The sequence below is a fragment of the Gorilla gorilla genome, chromosome 3 (genome assembly GCF_029281585.2).
Source record: "Gorilla gorilla gorilla isolate KB3781 chromosome 3, NHGRI_mGorGor1-v2.1_pri, whole genome shotgun sequence".
NCBI lineage: Eukaryota > Metazoa > Chordata > Mammalia > Primates > Hominidae > Gorilla > Gorilla gorilla.
The window spans coordinates 141,280,099-141,303,616 of NC_073227.2; the positions used below are offsets into that span (position 1 = coordinate 141,280,099).

The following is a 23,518-nucleotide window of genomic DNA, read 5'->3' on the forward strand; positions in this document are numbered from 1 at the left end:
CACTGCACTCCAGCCTGGGTAACAGAGCAACATTGTCTCAAAAAAAAAAAAAGAAGGAATTACAAAATTGACAATATACAGAGTGCTAAAATTGTTATACTTTTCACTACTTCCTCTGTCAAGAAGAGTAAAGAGATTCTAACATTCATTAAGCTCAGAAAAATAAAACTCCAAATAATACCCATTAATTCCCAGGAACATTTTAGAAACAAACTTTATTTATGATAATGCTTTTTAACTCCCATGTGTTTGGATGCCCAATTCATGAAGTCATAGCACCTAAATCAACTATACTTAAAGACTTTTCAAGTAACTCAAGAAACCTTGAGTTTCAAGGTGTGTCAAGTTGCAAGGCATAAAGGGTAAAGGTCATAAGGCACAAACGATAAAGGCATAAAGGATAAAGTAACTTGGTCTGTGTGGAGGAAACATCTAAGTTTTGAGAAAATTAGGATTATATTACCAGACTTATGACTTTGTCGTTTTTCATTCGTCACTGCACAGACACTGAGACAACAAGTATGAAACATACAGGTGAATAAGAAAGAAGCGTTTGCTTTCAAAATAGTGCAGTCCAGTATCTTAAAGATAAATACTGTGACCTGATAACAAAAATAAAAGGCACAAGGATGATACATTATTTTATCCTCAGCATTAATCCATGGCACCTGTGGCTTTAGCGAATATTTCTAAGTTACCTCTTTTCTTTGTTTTTCCAAACACCTTATCTTTTGTTCAAGAGAATTCATCAAGTTCTTTCTTGTTGATGATTCAGCACACTTAAAAAAAAAAAAAAAGAGAGAGAGAAGATTGAAACAAAGCTGTTTACAAAATAAACAGAAGTACTGTTCCTCAGAAACCCCATGCATTTGGCCAACTCTCCTGTTGCGATTTATAAAAATACCTGATTCTAGCAGTAATAATCCTCATACCCTAAGTCCTTCATCATGGCTGGTGGATGAATCAGCTTCATATTATGTTTTAGAATGCTTTACATAAATTAGTTACCAATATAATTCTTTAATAAATTATAAATATATCTGTATACTATAACGGGTAAAAAATTTTATGAATTAAAATTAAAATTTTATGAATTTGGATTTCAATCCTTTTCCAAAAAAATGACAATTCAGAAATCAGGTAAGTTTCATGGATATATTTTAGGTATTTTTATAGTAAACATTTCATAAAAGTCATTTTGGTAGCTGTGCCCATGAACATGTATGTGAGTAATATTCTGAAAAGTAGACCCAGTAAAAGTCAGAGGAACGACAAAATCATCGAGAAAAAGACAAACACATACAGCCATTACTGTGTAATTACTCTGTAATTTTAGCCAGCTCTTTGAATAAAGTCACTAGGTTACTAGTTTAGATTAATAATAAATTACTGGCATAATGAAAATTTACCACCTTTCTTTTCAGTTATTTTTTTCAGGAGTGAGAGTATTCATTTAAAGATAACACAAAAGCTGTGGAAGCTGTCTGCCATCTGCCTAAATCGACTAAGAACAATATTTACTTAAATAAAGGACTGGATCCTCTATAATAATTCAATAGTCTTATTACTATCTCATCTCAGAGTCATATAAGTAATACAATTTATTGGATGATGAGAGTAATTCCTACATCTGTAATCTGTTTCAGGCTTAATAGTTACTGTGGATTACTAAGTCGCTTAAAGGTATTTGTGAACCATTAAGAAATATTTTCAAAACATGTTGTTGGTCTTTGCCAGAAATGTGTACAGGAAATTGTTCTTTTGCAATCATCATGGGATTTCAAGCACCTTTTTTCATCAGAAATTATTTATAAAACTGTATTTTCTATCTTTTCTCTGTTTGTTTATGTTTCAGCATTTTAGGGTTTGATGGTATTTTAAGTAAGCATAGATGTTCTCGTTTCCTTAGCTTCTTCCTATTTAGACCTATGTTACAATTAAGACCACATTTAAAAAGAGACAGTCTTCTGTGGGTCAATAAATTCTGAATGATTATATTTGCTCTTGACCTCAAGAAGGTGTTCTGGCTGAGCACCAAGGGTGACACTGAAACCCAAGTGTCAAGTATGTTGGGGCCCGTAATTGGACCTTCTTCTTTTGGGGAAGACTTCCAAGAAACTGGACCCATTCTGGGTTAGAACAGACTAGCTATTAAGCATATTTGATCTGGAAAATGCTGTGAGCCAACCCTACTTAGTGTATCTTGAGGTCATCAGCAAAGTAGGGGCACAGTAAGACTGGATATTAGAACAGTGGTTCCCACCACAAGAGCACATCAAAGTCACCGTTAAGCTTGCTAAACATAGAGCATCCTGAACAATGGATCAGAATTTCTAGAAGAGCAGCCAGGGCACCTCTATTTCTAATACATTTCCTAGGTAATCTTGATTCATACTAAAGTTCAATATATTCCCATTCTAGGGAATAAATTACGGGTCCTCAAAAATGTCTCCTCTCTGTTTGTGATGTAGACAAAAATCCGTGATTGGCAAACATTTGTATGTCCCTGCCTTTGGGAGCCCAGATGTGGAACAAGAGACAGTGTGCTTTTTGTTTGTTTCCCCATAAACAATTTTCTCTGGAAGAAAATTATAATACATTTCACCCTTGATTTTTCTTTAATAAATAAAAATTACTGAAAATCTAGATACCAAATCTGCAAGAGGCTCTATTTGTAACTGCATGAGTACTAGTTTTTGAAATTCATAAGTAATATTCAGTTATAGGTGGGGGAGGATAGGAGGGAGGAAAAATAGAAAACATAGTGACTAGGAATGGCATGTAAGTCACAAATGTATCACCAAAGCTTCCTCTGGAGATTAATCAACATTTTGTTATAGTTCATATGTCTCAGGTTTCTATAAAATAAAGCGAAATTAATCAAATACAAAGGTTTGGGGGACCTTTTCAATTTGTATTTACTTTGCTTTGCAGTTGCTAATGAAGGCATCTGATTTGCAGTAACTACAAAGATTTTCAGTCATTGATTCTAGTAACGGCTGCTTACAGAACAGTTATTCCCTATACATAATTTCCTATAATTATTCCCTGTAAAGTAGAATTTCTGCTCAAAGCATCTGGGCACTTCTTTCTCTATGATACCATCCTTACCAATGTATATTCAAGGTCTGATGCTACTAAATTAAAAACTTGAATGAATAGAAGTTTCCATTTAGTTTCCCATTATACCTTGGTTATCTGTAAAAGAAAACTAGAAAATATTTGAATTCATTCATTCAATTAGCAGTAGTCTCTGTTGCTGAACAAAATCTATGGTACCAATTGTAAATATATAAAAATATTACTACAGATACTCTATTGTTACAATATGTTCTATTTCTACCCACACCAATACAGTATTCTTTTAAGATTTTTATAGAACAAAAATCAAGAACAAAATAAGGAACCCACAGAATTGGAAGGCTGAAAGGAATTTAAGCCCCGTGGGTTAAAAGCAATGTACTGGTTACTTAGATATTTCTTTCTATGTTACATAATATTGGTTAAAAATATAGAGCAAATCTTAGCTAAAGAAAGCAAACTAGCCATTTCTGTTCTTATTAATAAGTGCACAATTAACCACTAGAAACGCCATCAATGCTAGATGTGATCAACTGATCCCCTAGAAATATGTTCTTACCTCTTTATGCTCCATAGAACTTTCTGCAGCAATCATTCTAGATGTGCCCTGTACAAAATGTGCCATGGAAGCTGTTTTTCCTGGAGTCTTGGAAAGCAGAAAGAAAAACAGGGGAAAAGCCTCTTAAGATATATTTTAGGGTGAGAGCAAGTATACAAAATTTAAAAAACACACATCACCGTTAACTCATAATAGAAAATAACAGCAATAGGTTTTCATTAAAAATGAACAGAAGTGACTGTGGATAGGAATTACACAGAATAAAGTTATAAGCACTGCAACTGGGATTTTAACTTTTCTTCTCTTCCAAATAGGGATTTCCCAGGATGTCTCAAATAGGCAGGCCGTGACTAAGACCTGGGGCAGATTAGCCTTGCTATAGTATGTAAATCGTCATTCTTCCTTTACTGGCAGTTTCTCCCACTGGAGGAGGAAGTTCTCCGCCACAGAAAGCCTGGGCAATCCAAGTGTTTCCTCAGTAGCCTAACTGTTATAAATTCATTGTATTTCCCAGAGCAATTAGGTAACTGTTGACTTTTTGACAGCTCGGTTTCCCTAAAGGCGAGATTTTCTGGCAATGCCTTCTAAATGTGAGTGTAGCTTGGTAGAACTTAATGAGTCATACATAATTCATAATACATAATAATATAAGTGCCACTAATTCTTATAGAAATAAAAGGGAAAATAATTCATTGTAAAGAAAATGGGCATTGTTTGCAAATCTAATCTTCTATATTGGCAGAAAGGTTAAACTTGTCTCTCAAGTTTAAGTCTGTCTTTTCTATAAATCAAGTCCAGATTGTCTCCATGACTCATTTGAAGTGAAATCTTCTCATGGAGAATCATTTTCACTTTAATTATTTGACTGTTATCATTTTAGGAGCCTTGAGGTAATGGAGCACTACTGGATAGTACAGATAAAAGTGTGGAAATGGCAGATACCTGGAGCTGCATAAGTGAACTGCGATGGAACAGAAGACCTCATTTTGGACTTGGAACAAAAGGAAAGAGGCAAGGAATACAAAAAAGGAAAGAATGTGTAACTAAAAAGAGAAAAGAATTTATGGTCAATCATTTAACTTCATTAACCTGCCTACGAGATATTCACATATATATAGGATAAAGCCTAAAACTCCTAAAATTCAAAAGGGAGTGATTGAGTGTCCCACATTTGGCCCTCCCATTTCTCCTGAATATCTCCCCCTACTCTCCAACTCTCCCCTGTGCTCCAACCATCCTGACTGACCTCCCTTTCCTGAAATGAGTGAGATGGTTCTACGCCCCTGAGCTCTGTGCATGCTGTTCTTGCCACCTCAGATGTCTCCTCTCTGGGCCCTCCATCCAACCTTATGACGGGGAAAACCTACAGTCAATGCCTCTCTTTCCTTCTGATCTTCTCTTGACTTCCTCTAATCAGCTAAGGAGAGCACTTCATCATGCATTATGATTACATATTTCCATGTTCCTGTGTTAATCTCTGTGTCCACGCACCCAGGCACTGAGCTGTCTGGCACACAGCAGGCGTTCAACACATTTTGCTACATGAATAAATGAATGAATATCTATATAATGATTTACAAAATCGATGAACTTTTTGCTAGTTTGTGTGTGTGTGCGTGTGTGTGTGTGTGTGTATGTGTTTACTTCCTTCTGGTTTCTTGTTATGTTTGGGTCTACGCTTGAGTGAAAGGGAGTGACGCTGCTTTAAGGCAAAATCCAAAAACACAGGTAGGAATCAAATTGTTCATTCGGAGTTCTGAAAGTAAAAAGTTATAACTCACATAAGATCTGACTTTAGGGTACAGACGCAGAGATTTCCTGAACTGACACTTTATCAACAGTAAAATCTGCTCATCAGAAAAGAAAAAGAAAACTCTATTGTAAGAATATTTTTCTTCTGAAACATACCATGCACATACACACTCCATAGTTTTATATAGTGTAAGGTTCTCTTCAGCTTTAACTTTGTATTTGGTAGTAATAAACTAGGGATGTGGTAACATTGACCTAGAAAGGTGGGTGGGAAGAACATTTTCTTGCCAGGAAATACCATCTTTGGCATTGTGCCTCTTGAGTCTCCCCTGTAAAATATCCTGATGCACATACATTGTTAGGTGTGATGGCTTCTATTAAATGGAAATTCTATACCTTTGCTTCTTTCATTACAATTCCTTTGCCTCTTCTGCTATGCAGATAAACAACAAACAGATTTTCTATTAGCTCAAGAGAGCCATATGGTTATTTATGAATAAGTAATAACTCTTCTGAAGAGCCACAAGTTTGGTTTCAGAAAAATGAGACTTTCAATACGCCATCCCTAAGAATTAATTGGGTCTTTTCTGTTACATATGCTCTGTTCACTTCACCTCCATCCCTCTCACATTGTGCCACATATTTTAAGAGTCTGGCTTTTAGTCAAGCTTTGTTTCATGAGAATTATCACTAGCTGAAATCACTTTCAGAGAAACAGAGGTGTCATTCCATGTTTCCAAGGCTGTTGTGAAGAGTCTTCATTTCTGAAGTCACTAAAATATTATACAGAGGAAAGAAAATTAAAATTAACAAAGGGAAATGTGGTAAAGGAACAAGGACTACCAGTCACTGGTCTATAACCATCATTCTGGTGGACAATAATTATCTTAAAATTAGTCCAAGAGGAGAGTACTATATTTCTATAAGTTATTGGAGGCATTCTTTGGCAGGTAAAAGAAACATGCCTTTTTCCTTTTTATGCTTTTACAATGGGAGCTGAAAAACCTTCGTTTCCTGAATCTATTTGCATGAATTTTTAAGTGTATGTGCTATGTAGGTAGGAAAGAGAGGATTAGTAATGACTAAAAGATCTAGCTCTAGAATTAGATTATCTGGACTCACAGCTTGGCTCTGCCACTCACTGCTTATGCCTTTGGTCATCTAAGACGCATAAGGTCTCTAAGGCTCAATTTCCATTTTATACAATGGGATAGTAATAGTATCCTTCTCTAGGGTTGCTATCTGAGCTTATATAGTAATACCAATTTGGTTTTAAAGATAGGACCATCAATCAAATTATTTATGAAACAAATAATATGACAAAAGGAAAGGGAAATCCACAATTTATGCATCACTCACCCTGTACTTGACATTGTGTGGGTTCCAAAGGAAAACAAAAGCAAAAATTCCCTGCTTATGATGAAATGTACACACACATACATATGTATGTGTGGCTGTGTGTATGTCAATATATATATATATTTGAAAAACTAAACAGTAAATGAAAACCAGGAAATGAATGATAGAGACAATAAGGCCTGTAAGAATTCAGAGGAGAGAGTGCTCATTCTCACCTTTAATAGCTATGGAAAGAGTCAGAGTTTCTGCTGGGCCTTGAAGGGTAGATAGGATTTTGATAGAGAGTGAAAGCTGAGCTATAAATGCTGCAAAGGAAGCAAAGTAAGAAACAGAACACAACTGGGCAAGCCTAGTTATGAAGGATTCTGATAAATCCAGTTTACCTAGAGTAGGGTCCATGTGGTATTTTCAAAGTTTATTTGGATGAAATCATAAAAGATTTTAATTTCAGATTAAGAAATGTTGACCTTATAGGCCGTATGGAGTTACTAAAGACCTTTGGGCAAAGGAATTACATGATCAAAGTGGTTTTTTAATTGGTTTTAGTTCATCATGTATTAAATGGGAGAGATTGGAAACTGCAATGCAGTTAATATACATTAGCAAAAGTAATATTCAAAATATTTATTTTAACAGCTGTGACAATCAGAATATTTGGCAATCAGTTCACCAGGGGCACTAGGAATGGACCATATCCCTGGACTCGAGACTCCTGTATTAATTGCTGAATTGTCATCTCTGCTTGTATGCATAATAGTTACCTCCTTCTTCACCTGACCTGTTTGATCAGGATAGCTTAGTTTATGATTTTCCCTGCAAAACTTGCCTTCCCTGTTACAATTAATAACACCTTTTATTCTCCAGATCAAAAATCTTGGAGTCATCCTTGACTCTTCTTTCTCTTACATCCTGTATCCAATCTATCTGAACATTTTGTAGGCTTTTTGAAAATATATCCAGACGGGGAGGAGCACATTGACACAAAAGCCTAGAGACTTCTCAGTTTAATAAGCAAGTGGCAAGGTGAAATAAACTTACCATTTTTTCTTTCTTTTTTCTTTTTTTTTGAGACAGAGTCTCGCTCTGTCACCCAGGCTGGAGTGCAGTGGCACAATCTCGCCTCACTGCAACCTCCGCCTCATGGGTTCAAGCAATTCTCCTGCCTCAGCCTCCCAAGTAGCAGGGATTACAGGCATGCACCACCATGCCTGGCTAATTTTTTTTGTAGAGACAGGGTTTCACCATATTGGCCAGGCTGTTCTCGAACTCCTGACCTTGTGATCCACCCGCCTCGGCCTCCCAAAGTGCTGGGATTACAGGCATAAGCCAACATGCCCAGCCTTTTTCTTTTTTCTTTTCTTTTTTTTTTTTTTTTTTTTTAAGAGACAGAGTTATGTTCTGTAGTACAGGCTGGAGTGCAGTGGTACAATCATAGCTCATTGTAACCTCCAACTCCTGGGGTCAAGCAATCCAGCTGCCTCAGCCTCTTGAGTAGCTACAGGTGTGTACCACCACGTCTGGCTATTTTTATCTTTTACATTTTTGTAGAGATGTGGTCTCACTATATTGCCCACACTGGTCTTGAACTCGTGGCTTTGAATGATCCTCCCACCACAGCTTCTCAAAAAAAAAAAATGCCTTTTAATAACTTTTTCAAAATGAGGACTTTAATATTTGCTTCCTGATTTTATTCATAGGAACATTTTTAAGAGCGTGTCCAGCAGTGACTGATCTCTGACTGTGTGTCAAACCTAGTTCCACCACTTGCTAGTTATGTGACCTTGGGCAAGATGATTGGCATTTTTGCATGACACCAACTCACCATCATCTCTTAGCTGGATTACTGCAATAACCTAAGGGTTTTCCTGCTTCTATTTTTGCTTCCACTCCCCCCTCCCCATTATTAACACAGTGGCCACTGTGAGACTTTTAAAATGTCATTTCATGTCATTCCACTGCTCAGAACCTTTCAGTGGCTTCCCATGTCACTCAGAGTGAAAGCAGAACTCTTTATAGTGGCAAGGTCCTGCACAATCTAGCCCTGGCCTCTCTGACCTCATTCTTGGTATCCTTCCGTTAGTCCATTCTGCGCCATGCCCTGGCCACACCGTTGCTCCTTGAACTTGTTCTCTCTTGCCTCGAACTGTCTTTTCCCTAGATCTCCACATGGTACATCCCCTCACCTTTGTCAGGTAATGGTATGAGTGACATCTGTTTATTGAGTCTTTACTTGGCCTCCCAATTTAAAATTGCTCTCCACCCTAGCACTTTCCATTCACCTTTCCTGCTTTATTTTTCCATAGCACTAAATTTTTTTCTTCTTTTTGTTGATTGCCTCCCGACACTAGGTTGTAAACTCCATGATAGCAACTTTTGTGTGTTGTGTTCACTCTGTGTTTCTCGAGCCCAAAGTAGTGCCATTTTAGTGCCTGTGTGTGTTCATGTGGGACTCACACATACAAATTGCCTTCCTTACCCCAAAACAAATGTATGATGTTCCCTAATCATACGTCTTCTCAAGAGATTAAATGGGATCTAAAGATCAGAAACTTCAACTTTTTGGCTTCCAACTAGTAAATCACCTCTCTTTGATCCCCCAAACCTGGTTTTGAACTAGCAGAGTCGGGGAATGGGGTGTCACAGATTCCACAGCCTCTTGGAGGATATTCGCTTGTGTCCCGCCTGGTTGGAACTCTGAAACAATGCTCCTATGTGATATAGCGAGGTTGTTTGCAGTCTGTCTTGATTATACACTTTTAGTTTGTAGGGCACATCAGATACATTAGAAGGCAAATTGGCTTTTGTTGACGAGTCTGCAGCCTCTACAAAACTGCAGACTTCGTGAAATCCATGTTTAAAGATTTCTCAGTGCCCACAAAGCAGTAAACAATCTGACCCACCTTGACCATCAGCTCCTCTGTGACGGCTCCCCTGGTCCTCCAGAGTGGAGTTAGCTACTTCCTTCTTTATGATCTCATGGTGCTTCGTGAAGCATCAACTCTAGCACTTATTGTAAAGCAGTTGTTAATTCGATGTACCTTTCTCCTCTGAGATACTATAAGCTTCTTGAAGATGAGGTCGATATTTATCATTTTAGCCTTAGGAACTATTACAGTACCTTCAAGGTACAGAGTAGTACAATACATTTTTATTGAATGAGTCTGTTTATGTATGAATCTACAGTACAAAATCGTAGCACACCCCTGCTTTTCAGAACACAGTCCAGAGCACACAATGACCACGGGGATACACAAAGTTATAGGCTTTGCCTCCAAACCAGAAATGATCAGGTAGGACTGTGAACACACGTTTAAAGAGCTGGCCTGTTTCCGTGTATTTTCTTTTTATTCATTTTATAGGCAAATATTTTACTTTATCCTATTTTGGTTACATGATCAATAGTCTTTAGCCTTCATACAAATGCCTCTTAAAATTTTTTACTTGATTTTGATTAATATTTAATAAATAAATAATATAAATAATTAGATATGCTATGGGAAAATTTTTTAAAGGCAGAACTGTTGTCTTTAATGATACTTTCTACATTTTCATGGTGCTTTCTAAGATCTTATAAGTTAATATATTGAAGTATTAACTGATGATCCCCCAAAACACACACTATTCTTTTGTTTTATGTAGCTAATTCTTTCTTTGCTCAGTAAGAGATATCTTTTTTTTTTTTTTAAAGAAGGAATCTTGCTCTGTCGCTCAAGCTGGAGTGCAGTAGCATGATCTCAGCTCACTGCAATCTCTGCCTCCCGGGTTCAAGAAATTCTCCTGCCTTCGCCTCCCGAGTAGCTGGGATTACAGGTACCTGCCACCACGCCCTGCTAATTTTTGTACTTTTAGTAGAGTTGGGGTTTCATCATGTTTGCTAGGCTGGTCTCAAACTCTTGACCTCAGGTGATCTGCCCATCTCGGCCTCCCAAAGTGCTGAGATTACAGGCGTGAGCCACCATGCCTCGCCAGTAAGGGATATCTTTCATCAGAATAAGTTTGTCATAGAATAAAAAGAGGAGAACAGCCCCTGTTTGGCCTTTGCATTTCAAAATAGACTCTCCAAACTCTAGACACCATCTGGAGAATCAAACCTTTGAATTTCAAGAGCTAGTGTTTTCAAAACAATTTTTAAAGATTTTAGGCTAATTTATTTTTTGCAATTTATTTTGAAATGCCTCAAAAAGTTACATGAGTTGATGGATTAAAAGAGGGGTTGATAGATGGATGAATACATGGTGAACAAGTAGAGTAAAATGTTCATGTTCATGGCAGAATTTTGATGGTGGGTATGTGTGTATACCATACAATTCTTTCAACTTTCCTACATGTTTGAAATGTTCATGATAAAATGTTAGGGGAAAAGTCTGAATCAAGGCATAAAAACTTATACCAAGAATAACCGATGAAACAAATGAGTAGATGAAGAGTCAGTGTAACCTGTCCTTACCACTTTCACCATCTGCCCCAGAAGAGAAAGGTTTCATACCTCAGGAAAATGAAAATGATTCAGGCAAAAAGAGTACTGCCTGGATGTTTCTCAGTTCTCATGAGGAAATGGAGCCCTACTCCCCTACTTTTTGTTTTGTTTTGTTTTGTTTTGTTTTTGAGACGGAGTCTCACACTGTCACCCAGGCTGGAGTGCAGTGATGCGATCTTGGCTCACTGCAACCTCTGCCTCCTGGGTTCAAGCAATCCTCCTGCCTCAGCCTCCCAAGTAGTTGGGACTACAGTCATGAACCACCAAGCCCAGCTAATTTTTTTGTATTTTTAGTAGAGGTGGGGTTTCACCATGTTGGTCAGGCTGGTCTTGAACTCCTGACCTCAAATGATCCACCTGCCTCAGCCTCCCAAAGTTCTGGGATTACAGGCATGAGCCACCACACCTGGCCCCTATTCCCCTACTTCTAGGTACTCATCTGTCATCTTCCAAATTGCTTACACTGAACATCAAAGAGCAGAGTCAGCTCCAGCCTTACTCACTGGGTTAAGTCCAGGGAAGGTACAAGCCTTGAAGAGAATTTCTCCACACCACCATGGTACACGGCTGTGACATGGCCTTATGACTTGTCTAAGTAGAGAGGTCCTGAGACAACTCAACCTTAGAGTGGTGTGGATGCAGAGCCAGAGATTTCCTATGTTCCTGGGAAGGATGAAAGTGTGGTTAACTGAGGGTTTGAGGAGGCCTCAGAGTCAAATTGAGGAGGATGTAGTGTTTACCACATGACCCTAAGGACTAGAGATGTGCTGAGTGACCTGGAAGCTTTAGTGATTGCCAGTGAGGATACAGGCCAATGAAAAAACCCGTAAGGGATAGACTACATCAGTGCCAATGGCAGTGTCAGATGGGGGATCACTGTAACCCTGATGTCTCCACCCCAAAGTTGCCAGAAAAATACAAAATATCCAGTCAAATTTGAATTTCAGATAGACAACAATTTTTTGTATGTTTGTCTCATACAATATTCTGCCGTTTATCTGAAATTTAAACTTAGGTGGACATCCTATATTTCTATATGCTACATCTGGCAACCTTATTTCACCCAGATTATTTCACAAAGTCTGTTCCACAAATCCCTAGGTACCATTATGTGAAGGGACAGGGGATAATTCTTGCATACCACTGCACAGAAAATATAAATTGCCTGAGAAAACACTGAAGTGACTGAAATTTTCTGCGGTCAATTAGATAAATTATTTTCCAAAGGACAAGCTAGAGGTCCTAGAATGGAACTAAATTTAGTTAAGAAAACAAAGAAAATTACTATTTTGTACTAAGGAGTTATGTGGTCTAAAATACTTTATTTGCTTCAATCTGAACTTCATAACAGCCCCGTAAGAAGAGGCAGCTTTAATGCTAATGAGGACAAAGTTGAATTCAGAGATGGCAAATGACTTGCTCACAATTATGATGTGACAAGTGGGTGGCTGAACCCATATCAGAGCTCATTTAGTCTTCCTGGTTTACTTCCCCCAAAGAACCTTTTATCTGTGTGGGTAGACGTAAATAACACACCTAAAAATTATAGCAGGAGACATCATTTACCAATGATGGAAAAGCATCGCAGGAGCCTAAGCCATTAAGAATACGATTCAGGGAAGTTTTATGGGAATTAAGCGTTTTTGAGGGATAGATATGAGGTGGCTTGACCTTTGACGTTGTATCCAAACAAAATCTTAACAAATTCCCACCATGGCATGCCTAGAGATTAATTTGTATTTCCAAAATAGAAATTAGTGGTCAGAAAAGAGAAATTCAGTCTTTAAAAACTGTAGTAGTCAGAAAAGAGAAAATTCAGCCTTCAAAAACTATAGTGGTTAGAAAAGAGAAATTCAGCCTTTTAAAACTGTAATCTGTGTTTGAGTTTTTTTTTTAAAAAATTATTTTCTGTGGAAGGAAATTAGCTGCTGATCATTTTATAGCAATGCAGATCACTCTGTTTTTCTCTTGTACTTTGCTCATGTGTTGACTTCACCTTCATTCATGTATGCACTTTTTTCTTTGAGACGGAATCTGGCTCTGTTGCCCAGGCTGGAGCGCAATGGTGAGATCTTGGCTCACTGAAACCTCTGCCTCCCGAGTTCAAGCAATTCTCCTGTCTCAGCTTCCCAAGCAGCTGGGGTTACAGGTGTGTGCCACCACGCCCAGCTAATTTTTTTGTAATTTTAGTAGAGGTGGAGCTTCACCGTGTTGGCCAAGCTGGTCTCAAACTCCTGACCACAAGTGATCCACCTGCCTCGGCCTCCCAAAGTGCTGGGATTACAGGCATGAGCCATTGCACCTGACCAATGTATGCATTCTTATATTAAATACTTATTGATTATTGTCTGTGGACCAAGTATTGTGCTAAGTACTAGAATATGAAGATGAGCAAAAGGCACATCTCAGTTGTGTTTTCTGTTTTCTGAATATAAAATCTGAACATTAGAGGGGACCACTCCATTGATGATGGAATCTTTTCTGCATCATTCCTGCCAAGGGGTTGTCCAGATTAGCCTGGATACTTCAGGTGAAAGAGAACTACCTTCTTCCTGAGGCAATATATTTCAACACCGTATCTATAGATTTAGACACTATTTTTAAATACCAAACGTTATAATTATAAAAATTAAGAGACTAGGCATGGTGGCTGACACCTATAATCCGAAAACTTTGGGAGGCTGAGACTGGGGAATCGTGTGAGCCCAAAATGTTGAGGTTATAGTGAGCCATGATTGCACCACCATACTCCAGCCTGAGTGACAGAGCGAGACCCTGTCTCTAAAATAATAATAATAATGAACAAAATTAAAAAATAAGAAAGAACATGTGCATATAAAGATGATGTAGGTATACGGAAAGGCTATGGTGAGGACTCAAAACATGGGTGATACAAGGAACACATACCAGAAGTGTTTTGTCTGAAAATAAGCCTGACTCAAAAAAATCTCCCAATATGCTAGCCTAAAAAATTGCAAATATTTGCTAAGTCGGTTTTAATGACAAACATTTATTTTAAAAAGAAATCAGAATAGCTATCTTCCTCACTGGAAAAAAAAAAGGAATAATTGATCTTTTTTTTTGCTACTTATTCTAGAGTCCCATAAGAAAACATATTTACATACTTTGTGAGTTATGCCTCACTCTCCCCACAAGTACAAAATAAAGTAAAAAGCGTTTTTATTACATTTCATCTAGAAGGTGGACATGAGAATGACACGAACATTCTTCAGCAAGAGCTTACAGTGTCCATTTTGCTGGTACTGTTCCCATACCCATTCAAAAATATTTTCAATCAAACTACAAACAAGAAGGCTTACTTGAGAAAGAAGGCTTATTGATGCATTAGATTCCAAAACCCAGCTTGGGTTGAGATGTCCCTAGGAGACACCCACATCCTGTCACAAAGCTAAACAGATCAAGAATATAATGAACACATTTGCTAAACAACTCTTATGAACATGTTATTTATGGTATCTCTCAAGCCCAATATTTTGCTTCCTTAACATTGTCATGAGTTTACACATTTCTTAACCCACAGGCTTATGCTCTTCTTCTTCTTACATTAAAAGGAATACCTATCCAAAACTTCTTCAGATTTACTTGCTGAAGTCATGCAAGTCTGGAGGAAGACAAAGGTGGAGTGATAATTCCAAAAGTAAGGATAATACCTTTGGCTTTAAGTGTCCATTCAGTAGAAACCCTGAGACCTCAAGTTCTTTTTCTTCTCTTTGTAGGGTTCTAGGAAGACTTATATTCTTCTAATTATCGTTTATAATTTCCACACAGATGCCACTTTTCACTTCAAGTCTTGGTTGCTTCCCCCACCAAGCCTCCCAGTGTTGTCGTCTGCTCCCTTGCCCACCCCATTGACCCAAATTGGAGCAGCCAGGACTGCTGTGTTCACTAAGGCAGAGAGAATCCTCTTCTACCTACTGCTTACATCTTCCAAAAGACAATCTGCATCTCCCAGTTTTCTGTAACTCTTTCTTTTGTGGAACATGGGACAAATTCTCCCAGTGATAGAACAGATGACTTCTGAGTAAATAGAAAGCATCCTACTCAAAAGTGTGTCTTATTTAACAACAAGAATGGAGCCTCAGTTTATATTCCCCCCTTGCACCACTTCTGTCCTGTACAGAAATTTCTGCCCAATAGATGGGTGGCTTTCAAAAGTTAGGGAAATATTTTCTGTCCCTTAATTTTTATGAGTTTTAATTATTTTGTCTTAGGATCCAATTTTAGTTCACAGACCTATGTCTCTGTTTTCCTGGGTTGTCTGGTGGTGTACTTTATTAGAAAATAGAGTTCAAGCTGGGCATATGCAGTCACATCTCCTTATCTGGATGTACGCCTCATATTCATGTAGAGTGGAATCCTTTAAAAATCCTTGTAATGAATGGAAGGAGAAATATGTCATAAATTAACCATGGGATCAAATTAACTCTATGGTGATATTTTGGGAAATACAACCTGGCCTATTTATCCACTAATCTGTTTAATTTGGAGGGCTTATAATACTTTCAGAATCAGAATAGCCAAGCTTTACAGATAAAAGAAAGATGCATGGCTCATTTAAATAACTTCACCCATGTTGCCAGTAATGAGCGTCAAATGCCATAAGGTGCAGCAGCTGAGCTGACAGGCTCCTCACTGCCTGAGAACATGCAGGCAGAGCTTTTCAGCCAGGTATCCAAAGGTTTCCCAGTGAAAGCTAAACAGATCCTCACACAACAATGCAACTTTTTTTTTCTAGCAGAAAAAATAGATCAAAACATTCCACAGCTACAACCTTTGAAATTAGATAATGAGATCCAAAGAGAAAGTCAGTTATTGTATGAGAAAACCATTAAAGAAAATTTTGAGGCTCAAGCTCATCCTACTAGCATTATGATGATGATGATGATGATGATGATAGTGTTGTGTTGGTTTAGCACTTTATATTTACAGGGTGCACTTTCTCTCACTTTGTATAATTATCACAACCCATTGTACGGATAAGAAGACAAGATTTTGATTAAAAAAAAAAAACAGCTTTCAAAAAAAGGGAAATAAGAAAAGGAAAGCCAGATTTTTTTTTTTTTTCCCTACAGTGTGGTTACAGAAAACATGTGTCAATTTACGGTAGTTTGCAAGAAGTTTTTCCCTCACAATCTTTTGAAGTGTCATAAGTATATATTAATCTCTGAACCAACCAAAGAAATTTCTCAAGGCTTTTTACCTTGGGAAGAGTGTCCAGGTCTAGAACTTGTCCCCAGCCACTGGGAGTTCCTCCCTTAACTTGTATCAAAAGTCATTAAAAGCCCATTTCTAGTTCTGCCTCTAAGTTAAAATCAGAAGCAATGGAATCCAAAGACAGGTTGGAGCTTTTAGGTAAATTCAATTCTGGCAGGTCTGCTTAAAATTTGGGCATTTTCCCTTTCACTCCCAGGTTTCATCCTTGTTTTCAAGCATTATTGGAGCCGTATTTGTTTATCCAATAAATACATTTCAAGCATCCTGTCCCTTTCTTTTATATTTGAAGATACATGACTGCAGATTCATATATTATTTTCATAATTTTCTCATAGTACTTGGACTATAACTTGGTTATATATAACTTTCATTTAACATTCATTTTGGAATCTTAATCTCATTCTCACTTAGGCAATTATTTTTCCTTTGCCTACAAGATTTTAAATGACCTTTGGCCACTAACTTTCTACTTCTTCAACTCTCCCAGAATATAAAAGCACACTTTCATGCTCATGGAGTTCCTCATGTTCATCAATAGTGGTTTTCTGTTTCCTCAAAGCAGTGAGTCAGTCTGTTCATTTCTCTTATAGTAATTCTTCTTCTTTACATATTCTTGGCAATAGTAGTTGAACAAAAAGGGAACTTGACATATATCTCAGGCTCTTTCACTAAATAATATCTGTTTTATTCAGTCACACCCTTCACATCCCATAAAGTCATAAAGAAACTAATTTCCTGCTCCTGGAAAGGGAATCTACCTTATTGTTCTTAGGCTAACTTCATTCAGTGTGAAAACAAGAGAAGCCTTCACTCCCTGTCATTGGCTCACCCTTGTGTTAACCAAATAGAAATTTTCTTATATTTTTTCCCTTTCTATCAATATCTCAGCAAAAATGTGAAGGTCTTTGTTTTGTTTTGAATATAGGGTTTCTTTCTGCAGAATGCTGTTGTGCAAATAGTAGCTCAGCAGGGATTCCACCTGGAAACTAAACCATGTTTACTCAAAGAATCAAATATTTGAAATACCTGCAGAGGACAATTGAGGAGGATATGCAGTGGTCTATTGGGATAAAGAATGGAGACTCCTGGGGGCTGTTCTAGGAGAATTTACCCGGGGGAGAGAATCAAGTAACAGTGGCTTGATCCAAGTGTGGTGCTTTTAGCTCAAAGAGGAGGAGTTAGTCTGATGACAGTATCGTTCCTGACACCAGCTGGAGCTCTGGTCTAGTCTTCAAATAACTCTGAGGTGAGGGAGGGAAAATTAAAAGTAGAAAGTACAGGGCAATTGTTTTCATTAGACATATTTGAGTTTAGGTCCAGAATCTGAATCCCATTAGCTGTACAATCATGAGAAAATTGTTTAGTTGCATTGAACTCCAGTTTTCCCATCTGTAGAGGGGTAAAGATGAAATGAGCTAATGAATAGAAATACTTTGCAAAAATCCTGGCCTAGAGTAGGTGCTCAATACACAGCAGCTAAAACTTGAACAACGACAAACTGAGAGGACTCTGACCCTCCGGCAAACACTGGAAGTGCAAGCTAAAGTTGGAAAAGAAGAAGTCTCTTCACCTCGGTCGCAAGAGCAATAGTGTTTGGTTGCATTTGGAGTTCTCAAAGACATATTCCACATTGAGCACACTTGGCACAGTGAGTGGTACCCAAAGGTGCTCCTAAGAGTGGTACAGCAAACTTTGAGAAACAAGGACAGTTTGAGCACCGGAAAACTTTCAGCAGTCAATAACTACATGACACCAGGATGGGTAAGACCAAATAGTAGCTTCCATACAAGAACTGAGAGATTAAGCTTAAGAGTGTACATTTGATACTCCCCTGCAGACTCTGAGAACTATTTGTAGGGGAATTATAGGGATAAATCGATTGTATATTCAGTGTTACCATGTCTCATGAAACCAAACAAGTTGTTTACTACTGTTGCTTTCTAGAAAATTCTATGTTGTGATACTTTATACCTTCATGGAACACTTTATACCCCATCCTCAAGAAATCCATGAGTCTCTCATAATCCATATGAGAGAAAACACATAGATACATAAGTGATCACAAAAACAAAATGATAAAGTCTATAAATGACATATAAAGAAGATAAAGATGTAGGACAAAGCAGGGAGGGGGCTGAGTAACACCATGTGGGACTAGAGAATGTGAAAAGGTTTCAAAACCAGAAAGGTTTGAATTGGGATAAAAAAGGCAGTTCATCAAATGGGCAAAGAAGCAAGGATTTCCAGGAAGAGTAAACAGCGTGTGAAATGATAGCACAGGAAACTTCATGGTTTGTTAAAGGCTTATGGGTAGCTAGAACACAGGGTGCACTTTGGGAAATAGCAGAATGTATAGAAGACACTAAAACACTACAGGAAATATATGTGCAAACTTGGCTTTCTATCCTGATACAACTTTGTGAATTTAAGCAATGTTTTAAAATTTCTATGAGCCTTAATTCCTCATCTGTAAAATGTGGATAAAGACAGTCATATTTAAGTGTTGTTGTAGGTAGAAAACAAAATAAAATACTTACCCCAATATGTATCTACCCCAACAAGTATTACATCCTTCTTCTAATGTTTTGTTCTAAATGTGACAGAAGCTATATCTTGGAGGAATGTATATATGAGGCAAAGGCATTTGGTTTCAATGATGTGTGTAAAGAGATCTACTTTTAAGTTTTAAGCACTTTTAGGTTTTAAGTACATTAGTAAGATCTATGTTGATAGAATGAAGAAAAGGAAAAAAGTCCAAAGATATAATAAAGGCAGATTAGACCTTCCCTTAGGAAAGGTCCAGAGTGAAGGAAAGATGGCACTATTCTGTGAATGGTGCCACCTGAGTGGTGCAGCATGGTGGCCCTGAAGGAATCCAGGATTCCCCCAAGTTTGGATGATTGGGTGCCTAGTGATTCACTCACCAGCATAGAAAATGTGTGTGTGGTGGCCAGGGTGGGGGAGGGATGACAAGCATATATAGCAGGAAATATATTGAATTCACTTCAGGAAAGACTGAGTGGAAAGAAAGTACATGTAGAAAAGCACTCCATGTTTAGTAAGTACATGTGTCTGGAGTCATTGTCATATAGTTTGTAGTTTAATGAGCCCAGGACAGATCCTTGAGTAACACTAATGTAGCACAAGCAGGTGATGCAAGGGAAGCCAGTGAAGGTGAGTGAGAAGGAGAGACCAGAGAAAAAAAGCGGGGGGTGGGGGGTGGTGAGGGTGTCCAGGAATTAATATTATAGATGTTGGGCTGGGCGCGGTGGCTCACGCCTGTAATCCCAGCACTTTGGGAGGCCGAGGCGGGTGGATCACGAGGTCAGGAGATCTAGACCATCCTGGCTAACATGGTGAAACCCCGTCTCTACTAAAAATACAAAAAATTAGCCAGGTGTGGTGGCAGGTGCCTGTAGTCCCAGCTACTCGGGAGGCTGAGGCAGGAGAATGGCGTGAACTCAGGAGGTGCAGCTTGCAGTGAGCCGAGATCACACCACTGCACTCCAGCCTGGGCGACAGAGCGAGACTCCGCCTCAGAAAAAAAATTATAGATGTCAAAGGAGTAAGATATTTTAAGAAAATTGAATGACTAAATAGTGTCAAATGCAAATAAGAAGACAAGTGAAAAGTAAAATGCAAAATGACCATTGGATTTATCCAGATAGAGGTTATTAATGGTGTGATAGGAGAGGGAAAGTTTTGGATGCTGTGATCAATGAGCTTGGCTATGTTGTGTAAGAGTGAGTTCAAACATTACCCATAAAAGAAGATGGGGTCTCGTATATGTTTGAAGCAGAGGAGAATGGTACATATTTTGAGCTGGTGAGAGGTGATGGAGAGATTAGAGATACAGGAACCCCCACACTGTTAAGTGATTGGTCTTATCATACAGTGGTGGTTTTCAAACTCAACTCGGTCCTCACTACTACTCTGCAACTCATTTTCGTTTTACTTATCTATTCTGTCTCCCTGCCTTCCAACAGTCATTTCATATCTTCCCCAATTCCCTTAAGCCTTGGGTCTCACCTCTTACCCTCTCAGTCTCTGTAGATGTCTTTACCTCACACTTCACAAAGAAAATAGAAAACATCAGCTAAGAATCTGCTGCCCTTTGCCTGGAAGTGTGAAGTGCAGGAGAATGAGCAAGTTTCCTCAATGAGGTCGTAGGAGAATCAGTATCTTAGAGAGAGAGACATAAATTTCAGTGAAGTCCCAAAAGGAGACATAACCTGTAGCTAAGAGGAAGGTAATAAGGATGTAGAAGAGGTTTTTACCATGTAAAGGAGGACCAAGAAGACGAATGAACAGAATTGCAAAGAAGGTCAGTCATGAGCAAATAGGTCTTAGAGGATGATAATGGGAGGATATGAGGATGAGGGTACAAGAGGGAATTGATATTGTCACCATGAAATTTCTTTCTGAGGCTAGACAAGAAGGTGGCTGGAAAAAGCACATATTTCCATGAAGGAATAAATTTCTAGTTGGGAGTTGGAGGTGTATATGTGAGGGCTTGGAGCTGGGATGAGAAGAGCAGAAGAAAACAGAAGAAAGAGACCTTATTTGACCTCATAACCATTAGTACACATTCATCTGTAACTCCAAAAATAAAGACAACCTGTTCAGGAAGAAGTGAGTTTTCAGACATGAAAAAGTGACTAAATGCAGAAAGCACACAACACTGTTCATGACATGAATGAAAGAAAGAGGTACAGGAGTATCCACAGCATATTAAGTGAAGAGGGTAAGTTAATAAGACACGTGTGTGTGTGTGTATGTGTGTGTGTGTGTGTAAAACACAGAGGTATCCCAAATGCTAAGAGACGGTCTCTATAGGTGGTGAGCCTACTGGTGGTTTCAGAGGCAGTTCTATGTTTAGTGAAGTCTGAGGCCTATACAATTCTGGGATTTCCTTTAAAAGAAAAAAGAAACAAATTTATGGATGCAAATTAGTTATAAAAGTAAATATTTGCTTAAGGGAGCCCACACTCTATTATCTCCACAGTGAATCTGTCTCTACATGATTTTTATAGTTTTCTGTGTTTATCCATATACATTTTCAACACTGAGTAAGAACTTCTTTAGAAAGAGGAACTAATGTTATTTTTATAAAGAAGTATAAATTACTGCTTAAAATGCCAGCCATGCTCTCAAACTACTCACATTCTCACATTAGATTTTTTTTTTTAGTAAGAATCATGAAAGATAGTTTTTAATTGGGAGGATTACAGAGTTTAAGAGTTCATGTTGTCATAGGATGCATGTCAAGAAAGTCATCTGTAAAATTCCTAGCTTGAGCCTACCCTTGAATTTTATTTGCTTATATAAAGCACCATAGACAAATACCCTGAAACGAGTGGAAGTTCAAAGTCAAACAACTCCTTTAATCAATGAAACCTTGCTTTTTCTTACAAAAATACGAAACGAAACAAAAACAACTACAAAAAATCATCGACATGAGTTGTGCTGATCTTGGTAACCCAATTTAAATGGGTTACTTCTTCCCAGGAAAGAGTTGTCCCTGCATTAAACATTCTTTCTAGTAGCATGATCTCCTCACCTTCTCGTAGTCACAGCTGCCTGGACACTTTAAACTGGAAAGTGCCAGCAAATTCTTCTGCTGAAGAATTTCTTTAGTAACAGGAAGTGGCTGTGTGAGAGAAGTTTTATACTGCTTCAGTTTATCCTCTCAGCTGACAAGGAAGTACATGACTGACTGTAAATGACTTGGGGACTGTCCCCACAAATTCTTCTTGATGAATAAACTGCTGAAGGGTACATCGAGATAAGGAGAAAAAAGGTGTTTTCTTACCTTCGGAGAACATAGATTTCTGTGAGTTGGCATGGCCTCTGGGGTGTACCGTTTTGGATGAGGAGACGCATTTCTCTCAATCAGATCCTGGATTTTTTTGTCCAGCTCCATGCTTTCACATCTGCCCAGAAAGACATGGGAAAGTTACATTATACAAAGGTAATTAAAAATTATTCAGGCGTAGAGTGAGTTTATGGATGACATGGAGGTGTTATTTATGTATGATACTTCTCTACGATCTCCCAAACTCTAATCTCATTATGTTTTCATTAGTCCATGCCATGAGAGCACTTTGAAAGAGCATTAGAGTTTAATTTTCACTTACAAAGGAAGATACGGACAAGTTTAGGAATTTTCAGTCTGAGAACAATGGCAAGAATTGAATCGAACACTCACGGTGAGCCAGGTTCTTCCATGCATTTTCTTATTCAATGTGCACAGCAACCTATTAAAGTAGTCACTGTCCCAGGCATTAGACAGGTAAGTAAACTTGAGTTTAGGAAGTTAACTAACTTACTAACTTAAGTGAAGTCAAACTGAAACATTGGCAGGGCCAAGATCAAACTCAGACCTGTAGAATTATACAGTCTGTCTCAACCATTTTTGCTGTATGTCTTCAATTAACCTGAAAACAAATCCCTAAGCAGCTACTTGCCACCAAATGGAAATAATATATTACAGCTGAAGAGTATCTGGAAGCCCCCTTAGGAGAATCTAGTCCAGCTGCTTCCCAGAGGGAGTTGCTCATAGTCACATGGCCATTAGCTGATAACGCCAAAATTAAACCAGAGCTTCCTACTCAAATCAAATTTTTATTTTTCCTTTATACCAGGGGTCCCCAACCCCCACTGCCAGTCTGGCCTGTTAGGGCCACAGAGCAGGAAGTGAGAGGCAGGCAAGTGAGCAAAGCTTTATCTGTATTTACAGCCCCTGCCCATGGCTCACATTACTCCCTGAGCTCCACGTCCTGTCAAACCAGCAGTGGCATTAGATTCTCATAGGAGCGCAAATCCTATTGCGAACTGCACATGCGAGGGGTCTAGGTTGTGAGAACTTAACTGTGAACTGCACATGTGAGGGATCTAGGCTGCCTGCTCCTTATGAGAATCTAATGCCTGATGATCTGTCACTGTTTCCCATCACCCCCAGATGGGACCATCTAGTTGCAGAAAAACAAGCTCAGGGCTCCCATTGATTCTACATTATGGTGAGTTATGTAATTATTTCATTATATATTACAATA

General features: G+C 38.3%; 1 protein-coding gene across 1 annotated transcript in view; it reads right to left on the reverse strand.

Annotated features, from left to right (window-relative positions):
• TNIP3 (TNFAIP3 interacting protein 3) overlaps positions 1-22,385 on the reverse strand; it is a 51,927-nt gene extending 29,542 nt beyond the window's left edge. Inside the window, exons 1-3 of the mRNA XM_055384469.2 lie at positions 22,276-22,385; positions 3,641-3,727; positions 699-779 (exon numbers count right to left, since the gene is read on the reverse strand). Coding sequence (XP_055240444.2) covers positions 699-779; positions 3,641-3,727; positions 22,276-22,308 — 201 coding nt within the window. The 5' untranslated portion in view covers positions 22,309-22,385. The remainder of the gene's footprint in view (positions 1-698; positions 780-3,640; positions 3,728-22,275) is intronic.
• Between the last annotated feature and the right edge of the window lie 1,133 nt (positions 22,386-23,518).